Source organism: Scyliorhinus canicula, chromosome 29 (genome assembly GCF_902713615.1).
Source record: "Scyliorhinus canicula chromosome 29, sScyCan1.1, whole genome shotgun sequence".
Classification (NCBI taxonomy): Eukaryota; Metazoa; Chordata; class Chondrichthyes; order Carcharhiniformes; family Scyliorhinidae; genus Scyliorhinus; species Scyliorhinus canicula.
This window is the reverse complement of record NC_052174.1, coordinates 12163233-12174175: the sequence shown is the minus strand read 5'-3', so window position 1 is coordinate 12174175 and position 10943 is coordinate 12163233. Positions and strand designations below refer to the sequence as shown.

Sequence of the window (10943 nt, the reverse complement as noted above, 5' to 3'; positions counted from 1 at the left end):
TCTTCTCTCTTTCTTTGTCTCTTCTTTTCTCTATTATATCTCTTTCTTTCCCTCTCTCTATTCTATCTTTCTTTCTTTCCCTCTCTCTTTCTCTCTTTCTTTGTCTCTCTCTTTCTCGCTATTTATATATCTTTCTTTCCCTCTCTCTATTCTATCTTTCTTTGTCTCTCTCTTTCTCTTTTTCTTTGTCTCTTTCTTTCTCTATTTATATCTCTTTCTTTCCCTCTCGCTATTCTATCTTTCTTTCTTTCTCTCTCTCCCTCTCTCTTTCTCTCTTTCTTTGCCTCTCTCTTTCTCGCTATTTATATATCTTTCTTTCCCTCTCTATTCTATCTTTCTTTCTCTCTCTCTTTCTTTCGCTCCCTTTCTTTCTATTTATATCTCTTTCGTTCTATCTTTCTCTCTCTTTCTTTGTCTCTTTCTTTGTCTCTCTCTTTCTCTTTATTTATATCTCTTTCTTTCCCTCTCTCTATTCTATCTTTCTTTCTCTCTCTCTTTCTCGCTTTCTTTCTCCCTCTTTTTCTCTCACTCTCTTTCGTTATCTCTCTCTTTCTCTCCCCTTCTTTCACTCTTTCTTTATCCCCCTTTCCCCCTGACCCTGCAACTTCCCTCCTTCAACCTCTCCGTCCCACAATCGCCTCCCTTAAAACCGTCCTCCTTGACCACCCGACCCCAATATCTCCTTCAGCACCCCAGTCTCGACGTTCCCCCTCACGACGACGGTCTTCTGGCATCCGGGGCGCTTCTAAATAGAAGTTCTTGTTGTCCGTCAGGGCAGTGACGGCACGTCAGCAGGGTGGCGCCTGATTGGCTGTCGACACTTTTGGGACCTGCTGAGGGAATGGGAGGAGGCTCACCGAAAGGCAAGGCCGTACTGTGCCTGAACCCACCCCGCCCCAAGGGAGGATTCGCAAAACGTCGGCTCTTTGAACTCCACTTTATTCTTCAGGCTTAGAAATACCCATCAGCCCCACAGGCAGACCTCGCCCCCCTCCCCCCTCCCCCTCTCCCGCACAAGCTGCCTTTCCGTGTCCAAGCCCTTGGGAAATATCAATTCGGGGTTGGCGAGAGTCCCTTTAGCCCATCTAGGCCCTTCTGTTCCCAGATGGCCCCCGGATGGTGCTTCCCGTGTAATAAAACTCGGCTAAAGCAGCCCCTGTATCCATTTACTAAATCATTCTTCCTCACATCCTGCGTATCTCCTGCCGAAAATGTTAAATCTGTTCCTGCACCCTCCCGCCCCATCACAAGTCATGGGGCTGCTTTAGCACAGTGAGCTAAACAGCTGGCTTGCAATACAGAACAAGGCCAGCAGCGCGGGTTCAATTCCTGCACCAGCCTCCCCAAACAGGTGCCGGAAAGTGGTGACTAGGGGCTTTTCACAGTAACTTCATTGAAGCCTACTTGTGTCAATAAGCGGTTATTATTATTATTAAGTCCCCATTAGCCAACGGGAAAAGCTTTTCCTAACATTATTGTTTATTAATTCACGGGATGTGGGCGTCGCTGGCTCAGGCCCAGCCTTTGTTGCCCATCCCTAATTGCCCCTTGAGAAGAAGCCGCCTTCTTGAGCCGCTGCAGCCCCGTGTGGTGTAGGTACACCCACTGTGCTGTTAGGGAGGGAGTTCCAGGATTTTGCCCCAGCCGATATATTTCCCAGTCGGGGTGGGGAGTGACTGGGAGGGGAACCTCCAGGTGGGTGGGGTTCCCAGGTATCTGCTGCCCTTGTCCTTCTAGATGGTAGAGGCCGTGGGTTTGGAAGGTGCTGCCTAAGGAGCCTTGGTGAGTTGCTGCGGTGCATCTTGTAGACGGTACACACGGCTGCCACTGTGCGTCGGTGGGGGAGGGAGTGAATGTTTGTGGAAGGGGGAGCCAATCAAGCGGGGCTGCTTTGTCCTGGATGGTGTTGAGCTTCTTGAGTGTTGTTGGAGCTGCGCTCATCCAGGCAAGTGGAGAGTATTCCATCACACTCCTGACTTGTGTCCGTGTAGATGGTGGACAGGCTTTGGGGGGGGGGTCAGGAGGTGAGTTACTCTCTGCAGGATTCCCAGCCTCCGACCGGCCCTGGTAGGAACAGGGCTGGATTCTCACAACTGGGACTACGTCCCCAAGCTGGAGTAAAAACGCAGGCCTTTCACTCTGAAGATTCCTGTGAAAAAGATGAGCCGATTCAGTGCCCTGTAGGGGGCGAGCGGGTACCCAGAGCGATGAACACAGCTTTAGCTGCAGATGCGGGCCCCCGCACGTCCGGTTTTGAGTCCGCGCATGCGCAGAGCGGCGGACCAAGACCGTGGAGGCAGATGAAGAACGTAGGCCCCCCCCCATGATCGGCCGCGCGCCCGAAGATCCGACCACCCCCATCCATTCCACGGCCGCCCATAAACCCCCCCCCGGGTGTCCGATCCCCCCGCCCCCGCCCCCCCCCCCCACCAGGGCGGCGAGCCTCTGGCAATGGGCCCCCCAGCCGTGCAGAGTACTCAGCGATCACGCCGATTCTCGGGTCCCGGACAGGCGCCGGGCCCAGTTTCGGCGTGAAATTGGATTCTCCGACCACGCACCAAACGCAATTTCGCCGTGCGGCTGTGGAGGATCCAGTCTACAGTATTTATATGACTGGGTCCAGTTCAGTTTCCCATCAATGGTAACCCCGGGATATTGATGCCATAATCACCCATCAGAATCCTGTCTATCCTGTAAAAAGCTCCAAAGTGTATTATGGAGTTCACCTGACCTATAATTTGTTGTTGAATTTGGCTACGATGAGCACAAGAGTCTTCACTTAAGGTGTGATTCAACAATCTTCCTCGACACTTCCATCAAAATAAGCTTTATTCTAAGAGCTGTGTTAACATTTATATAAAAAGAAACAGCAAGAAGTTTCATTAATTACAAACATAAAGATACCGCACACAGTAATCTATGTATCACACTTAATGAATCCCCCCTTAACTGTTCCAATTCAAAAACGAAATCCACAACAACAAAAGCATTTTTTTTTCAAAGGCAAGCTGTATCCTCACTTGCCCACAGCCAAGGTGCTTCTACTGGAACGGCATTTAAAAATAAAAGCGAGGGAAATCAGAGAAAATACTGAAACACTTCTTCCTCCTGTCCCCAAGCCGTCAGAACTGAAAGTGAAACCCAAAAAGAAACTCGCAGCCACAGCCCAGCTCCACCCACGCAAATGACGTCACTGAAGCCATGCGGTAAGCCTTTCTTCAAGGGACAATCCCAGGACAATCCCGTCTCCCCCTCAGGCTCCTTCTCTCCAAGGAGAAGGGCTCCAGCTCCTCCAACCTAACCTCGCAGCTAAAATCCCCTTTCTGGAAAATCTCCCTCTGCGCCCTCTCAGGGGCAGTCACACCCTCCCTAAAGTGCGGTGACCCAAATCGGAGGCTCGAATCCAGTTGTGGCCGAATCGGAACTTTAGAAAGGTTTCTCCAATGCCTGAACACGATCAAGACTAAGTTGGAATATTGCGGGGGGGGGTGGAATCTGCACCTCCCCCGCGTTTGTACTCAATGTTTCTCTATATCAAGCCCCAGTTCCCATCTGCTTTTCCAATGACCCGTTGGCTGGGCGGGACCCATTACGAGCTAGAACGGAAAGTCTGGCCTTCCCGCCAAAACTCTATTCACTCTCAACTGGTGAATCCCACCAGCAAAACGAGGACACCATTGCCTCAAAAACTAAACTGTAAACACCTAGTGAGCCAATCCCAAGGGCCGAGATCCTTGAAGCAAATTCGAGGTGCGGCCTACTGCCTCCCCTCAATGTTCAAGCTTAATCGGCTGCGCTGAGGGTCGGCATTCTGCGCCATCTTGGAATGCCACCTCTAATCTTTTTTTTTTTTTAATTTTTAGAATATCCAATTCATTTTTTCCAATTAAGGGGCAATTTAGCGTGGCCAATCCACCTAACCTGCACATCTTTGGGTTGTGGGGGTGAAACCCACGCAGACACGGGGAGAACGTGCAAACTCCTCACAGGCAGTGACCCAGGGCCGGGATTCGAACCCGGGTCCTCAGCGCCGTAGGCAGCAATGCTAATCACTGTGCCACCGTGCCGCCCTTGCCACCTCTAATCTAATCCTGCCCGTCTAAAAAGACGCCTCGTTTCCTCTGCTCCCTGAGATACACAGCCAGCAGAGGGAGCATTCCCTCTTCGATAAACTTTTCCAGGGATGACCTGACGCTGTCAAACTTGATTCTGTCGTAGGAGTAGTGGCGGAAGTTCATGCGGCCCCTACTGTAGAAGACAACATCGGCGCGTGATAGCCCCCCCAGGACACCCATGTTGTACTGGAGGCAGAGTTGCTTCTCGCCTTTCAAATCCCCGTTCTTCAGCTGCGAGCTGAAACTCTCGCTGCCTGGCTCCTTGGGAAGCTGCACCAGGAGGAGGACTTTTTCCTTCTGGATCGTGTAGACCAGGCAGCTCCGCGCTTGCAGAGCGCAATACCGTGGATGCTCCCGGATGTGCACCAGCTCCAAACTCTCTTCCATTTCCTTCTTCGCTTCCTCTGGTTCGATTGATGCATCGTTCTTCACGACCGCCCTCACCTGCTCATCGAGCCACTTCTCCTTGGCTTCCATCTTCTCCCGGATCTCCCTGTCCTCATTGTAAACATTCTTCTTTGCCTTTCCCGTCGGCCTGGAACCACGCGATGCTGCCTTGCCACCCAGGTTGCCAACGGGTGGACCGGCAGCCTGAGAGGATGGCGAGGGAGGAACCTCAGACATTCTTTGCCTCTCCGACTTTCTTCCATCATGACCCATCCCATTTTCCTCCAAATCCTGGCCTTTGGGCTGTGTGTCCTCATAGATAGGGAGGCTTCCCTCTAATCCCGAATCTTGGTTGGGATAGCTCCGATCAAGAGTATCACCATCTTTATCCAACCCCTTAACCTCCATCACATCTGAAGAGACCTTATCTTCAGTGGACCTAGATCTTCGCAACTCCTCTCCTAAGACCGGTTCAGGTCCCCTCAGCAGATCGTTGCCGTTAACGGAAGGTTCTTTTTCTGTCTTATCACATGTTGGCTTATTTACAGGTGAGTTCCTGATACGCACCTCATTACCCATCCCATTTTCCTCCAAATCCTCGCCTTCGAGCTGTGTGTCCTCATAGATAGGGAGGCTTCCCTCTAATCCCGAATCTTGGTTGGGATAGCTCCGATCAAGAGTATCACCATCTTTATCCAACCCCTTAACCTCCATCACATCTGAAGAGACCTTATCTTCAGTGGACCGAGATCTTCGCAACTCCTCTCCTAAGACCGGTTCAGTTTCCCTCAGCAGATCATTGTCCCTTCCAGAAGTCTCAATCTCTGCCCCATCACATATTGACTCATTTGCAAGTTTGCTCCCGATGGGTGCCTCTGCAATTTGACCTTTGCTTGGTGTTTGACCCCCAGCGACCTTGCCTTCAAATAAATAGCTTGCCACAAACTCAAGAGGGAATATTTTCTTGCTTCCCGGAGCTTCGGAGAGGTAGTCTTTGAACGCCTTGTTGCTAGTTATTTTGTGCGCGTCTTTGGCAGTAATGAGCAAAGACGGTTTCATCTTCTTCCTCTGAACACTCTTTTCAATTATCCTCACTCCCTGGATTTCGATCTTGTTCTCCAGGGACTGGCACAGTTTCTCTATGTTCTGCTTGACGTAACACTCCATCGCAGAGAGACTCCACAAGCCTGCAGGGATGAGACCATGTCTTATGAGTGTGTGGGTTTTTTTAGCCACGTAATTTCTAATATTTCTTCAAAGCAAAATATTGCAGATGCTGGAAATCTGAAATCAAGGCATGAAATTGAAAACATCCCTCCTTGAAAACATTCATCCCCCACCATCTGGCCTGGGCTTGTAAAATCCTACCAACTGTCCTGGTTTGAGACAATTCACGCCTCTTTAGATCATAGATCATAGAATTTACAGTGCAGAAGGAGGCCATTTGGCCCATCGAGTCTGCACCGGCTCTTGGAAAGAGCACCCTACCCAAGGTCAACACCTCCACCCTATCCCCATAACCCAGTAACCCCACCCAACACTAAGGGCAATTTTGGACACTAAGGACAATTTATCATGGCCAATCCACCCTAACCTGCACATCTTTGGACTGTGGGAGGAAACCGGAGCCCCCGGAGGAAAGCCACGCACACACGGGGAGAATGTGCAGACTCCGCACAGACAGTGACCCAAGCCGGGAATCGAACCTGGGACCCTGGAGCTGTGAAGCCATTGTCCTATCCACAATGCTACTGTGCTGCCCTCCAGTGCCATCTACCCCCTCACTCCATCTAGTCCCTCGCTCCATCTACCCCCATTTAGTTTGCAGAGTACAAAGTCTTTGTTTTGAATGATACCTACCCCAGGTGGAATGTTCCGGGTCCTCTGAATATTTTGCTTTCTTGCAGCCTGGAAGCAGGAAAGAAAAAAATCACATCAAAAAAACGAAGCAGAATGGCCATTCTTGGGCCATTTGCAGAGATCGACAGAGAATCAGGCTGTTTAGCACATTGGGTCCGTGCTGCTATTTATGATTCAAAATTCAATTTAAATACAGTGGAAAAGTGTGAATCTGCAGTATCACAATCTGTAATTATTAACACACCGATGGTATAAACATTACTTCCTATATATATCAAAGACTAACACGTATATCAAAGACTAACACGTATATTAAAGTCTAACGCGCATATCAAAGACTAACACGTATATTAAAGACTAACGCGCATATCAAAGACTAACACGTATATTAAAGACTAACACCTATATTAAAGACTAACACGTATATTAAAGACTAACACGTATATCAAAGACTAACACGTATATTAAAGTCTAACGCGCATATCAAAGACTAACACGTATATTAAAGACTAACACGTATATTAAAGACTAACACGTATATTAAAGACTAACACGTATATTAAAGACTAACACGTATATCAAAGACTAACATGTATATCAAAGACTAACACGTATATTAAAGACTAACACGTATATTTAAGACTAACACGTATATTAAAGACTAACCCGTATATTAAAGACTAACACGTATATCAAAGGGTAATATGTATATTAAAACTAACGCGTATATTAAAGACTAAAACGTATATCAAAGACTAACACGTATATTAAGCCTAACACGTATATTAAAGACTAACACGTATATCAAAGACTAACATGTATATCAAAGACTAACACGTATATTAAGCCTAACACGTATATTAAAGACTAACGCGTATATTAAAGACTAACATGTATATCAAAGACTAACGCGTATATTAAAGACTAACACGTATATCAAAGGGTAATATGTATATTAAAACTAACGCGTATATCAAAGACTAACACGTATATTAAGACTAACACGTATATTAAAGACTAACACGCATATCAAAGACTAACACGTATATTAAGACTAACGCGTATATTAAAGACTAACATGTATATCAAAGACTAACACGTATATCAAAGAGTAACATGTATATTAAAACTAACGCGTATATTAAAGACTAACGGGTATATTAAGACTAACACGTATATTAAGACTAACACGTATATTAAGTCTAACACGTATATTAAAGACTAACACGTATATTAAGACTAACACGTATATTAAGACTAACACGTATATTAAGTCTAACACGTATATTAAAGACTAACACGTGTATTAAGACTAACACGTATATTAAGACTAACACGTATATTAAACGCTAACACGTATATCAAAGGGTAACACGTATATCAAAGACTAACACGTATATCTAAGACTAACACGTATATTAAAGACTAACGCGTATATTAAAACTAACACGTATATTAACGACTAACACGTATATTAAAGACTAACACGTATATAAAGACTAAAATGTATATTAAAACTAACACGTATATTAAGACTAACACGTACATTACAGACTAACACGTATATTAAGACTAACACGTATATTAAGACTAACAAGTATATTAAACACTAACATGTACATTAAAACTAACACGTATATCCAAGACTAACACGTAAGTCATAGATTAACACATATGTCAAAGACCTAACACGTATAGTACAGGACATGGTGAGATACACAGAATATGTTAGATTGGAGATTAGCTGGATACGTTATGAATGGGTTTGAGGAATGGTGGGGGCCGAGGTTTAATGTAACACGTCAACCGCCCTGGTTGATCCTTCCCAATTATACTGGAGTCCCAAAAGGAAGTCTATACTTTAAGAATCATAAAGCACATGGGACCCACTCAGTAGGCTCGAGTTAGTGTGATCAGGAGTTTGAATTGGAAACCCCCTATGTTCCACCTTACAGCTAAAGGATTATTCATCTTTGATTGGTCAGGAGTTGAAAATCAAACTAGTGGAGGCCCCTGGGAAGGGGATCCATTAGACTAATGATGACTGACAGTAAAGGAAACCTGACTGGCTATAACGGCACATATTTTATCTGTGACCACACCAGAAAATTGGGAGGGCTCCTGCTATTTGGGATAGGTAGTCACTTATGTGCATCACATTCAGCAACTGCAGGACCATCACCATCACAGGACGACACGTCTGACATGGGCACTGTGGTAGTATGACTAGGGGTATTACGGTACCTGGGAGTGTGAGCTGCCATTGGTGCGGAGGACTCGCTGCCCATTGGCCCAGGTATGTCATGTGCCTCTCAGCCGATTGGCTGAGAGGAAGGTAGCTCCGCCTATGAGGCGGGATATAAGAGCCCGTGTTCCCCGGCAGTCAGCCATTCTTCTGTACGTCTGCTGCCGGGCTCACTTCTTGCTGATTAAAGCCTATCGTTCGGACTTTATTTCATGGAAATAGGCCCTTGGCAAAGCATGATGGATATTTTGCCTTATTTTTTAGTCAAGAGGTTCTGTATGAAACAGTCAGAAGGTCATACAATGTAAACAAGTGCACAGCTGCACATTGTTTGCTGACAGCCGACAATTATCATTCAAGGCCTGTTTATTTTTTCTCGCTTTCTGCTTATCTAAAGAATGCATTTTGTGCGAGATATGGCTAACTGTGACATATAAATTGCTTGCCGTACCTCTGTAGAGAGGGGACGTTTGGAATGGCTTTGGTCTATCTAATCCCCCCGCGAACTTTGTGTTAAATAAAGGACCTTTCACGGAAACTCAAAGTGCTGACTATTATTTTCTTCCACAGAGAGTGAGAGAGAGACTGTGAGAGAGAGAGAGAGAGAGAGAGAGAGAGAGAGAGAGAGAAAGACAGAGAGAGAGAGAGGCAGAGAGAGAGAGAGACAGAGAGAGACAGAGAGAGAGAGAGACAGAGAGAGAGAGAGAGAGAGAGAGAGACAGAGAGAGACAGAGAGAGAGAGAGAGAGACAGGGAGAGACAGAGAGAGAGAGAGACAGAGAGAGAGGCAGAGAGAGAGAGGCAGAGAGAGAGAGAGACAGAGAGAGAGAGAGACAGAGACAGAGAGAGAGACTGTGAGAGAGGCAAAGAGAGAGACAGGGGAGGAGATAGAGAGAAAGAGAGACAGAGAGAGGAGAGAGAGAGAGGAGAGAGAGAGATAAAAAGAGAGAGGGGATGAGACAGAGCGAGAGAGATAGAGAGACAGAGAGAGAAAGAGAGAGAAAAAGAGAGAAAAGCGAGAGAGAGAGACACACAGAGAAAGTCAGAGAGAGAGTCAGTGAGAGAGATATAGAGGAGGGGAGAGACAGATGGGAGAGAGAGAGAAAGAGAGAGAGAGAGAGAGGAGGGGACAGGCAGATGGGGGAGAGAAAGAGAGAGAGACAAAGGCAGACACGCAGAATGATAAATAACTAGTTACCTGATGTGTCAATCTCATCACTGTCACCGTTCTGCCTCTTCTTTACTGATAAGAAAGAGACAAAATGAGAATATTATTGGTAGGGAAGATGGGAAACAGACCCAGAGGCCAGGCCCAATCCAGTGGATCAAAATTCTGTACAATATGGACAGCAGGGTAGCATGGTGGTTAGCATAAATGCTTCACAGCTCCAGGGTCCCAGGTTCGATTCCCGGCTGGGCCACTGTCTGTGTGGAGTCTGCACGTCCTCCCCCTGTGTGCGTGGGTTTCCTCCGGGTGCTCCGGTTTCCTCCCACAGTCCAAAGATGTGCGGGTTAGGTGGATTGGCCATGCTAAATTGCCCTTAGTGTCCTAATAAAAGTAAGGTTAGGGGGGGGTTGTTGGGGGTATAGGGTGGATACGTGGGTTTGAGTAGGGTGATCATGGCTCGGCACAACATCGAGGGCCGAAGGGCCTGTTCTGTGCTGTACTGTTCTATGTTCCATGTTCTAACATTCCTCAAAGACTACTGAATAAAATCCAGAATATTCCTCCCTCTCCGGTTAGATATTCCTGAGCCCGGATTCACCACTCCCTGGGTGAAGAAATTCCTCCTCACCTCAGTCCTAACAGGTTCACCCCCTGATCCTCAAACTATGACCCTGTGGTGAATGTATTCACCTGAATATGAACTGTCTGTATAGTACTGTGACCTATGGCCAGGAAATGATAATACGATCTACTTCCAGATACTGTACTAGAACCCTGGTGGGCTCCGCCCTCCCCGGGGTGATATATAGACCGGCCACCTGTGGGCAGCACTCATTTGGACAGCACATACTGGCAGACAAGTTCCTGGATAATAAAGCCTTATATTCACTCGTTCTCACAGTCTCGCAGTGAATTGATGGTATATCAGACCCCTAGTTCTGGACTCCCCCACCAACGGGAACATTCTTCCTGAACCTACCCTGTCTAATCCTGTTAGAATTTTTAACGTTTCTATGAGATCCCCTCTCACTCTTCTAAACTCCAATGAGTATAATCCGAACCGACTTAGTCTCTCCTCATATGACAGTCCCAGGAATCAGCCTAGTATGACTAGGGGTATTACGGTACCTGGGAGTGTGAGCTGCCATTGGTGCAGAGGGCTCGCTGCC

The 10943-nt window shown here is 46.8% G+C and overlaps 1 protein-coding gene across 1 annotated transcript; it reads right to left on the bottom strand.

Moving 5' to 3' along the window:
• Window positions 1-2811: 2811 nt before the first annotated feature.
• LOC119958482 lies at window positions 2812-9843 on the bottom strand. Its single transcript, XM_038787037.1, has 4 exons — window positions 9805-9843; window positions 6363-6410; window positions 4079-5689; window positions 2812-3833 (listed from the first exon to the last, which is right to left on the bottom strand). Exon 3 carries the CDS (start codon window positions 5667-5669, stop codon window positions 4086-4088), a length of 1584 nt encoding a protein of 527 aa, XP_038642965.1. The 5' UTR covers window positions 5670-5689; window positions 6363-6410; window positions 9805-9843; the 3' UTR covers window positions 2812-3833; window positions 4079-4085.
• Between the last annotated feature and the right edge of the window lie 1100 nt (window positions 9844-10943).

Coding starts and splice junctions, on each gene's coding strand:
- LOC119958482 (XM_038787037.1), bottom strand. CDS start 5,669: ATGGAGTGTTACGTCAAGCAGAACATAGAGAAACTGTGCCAGTCCCTG.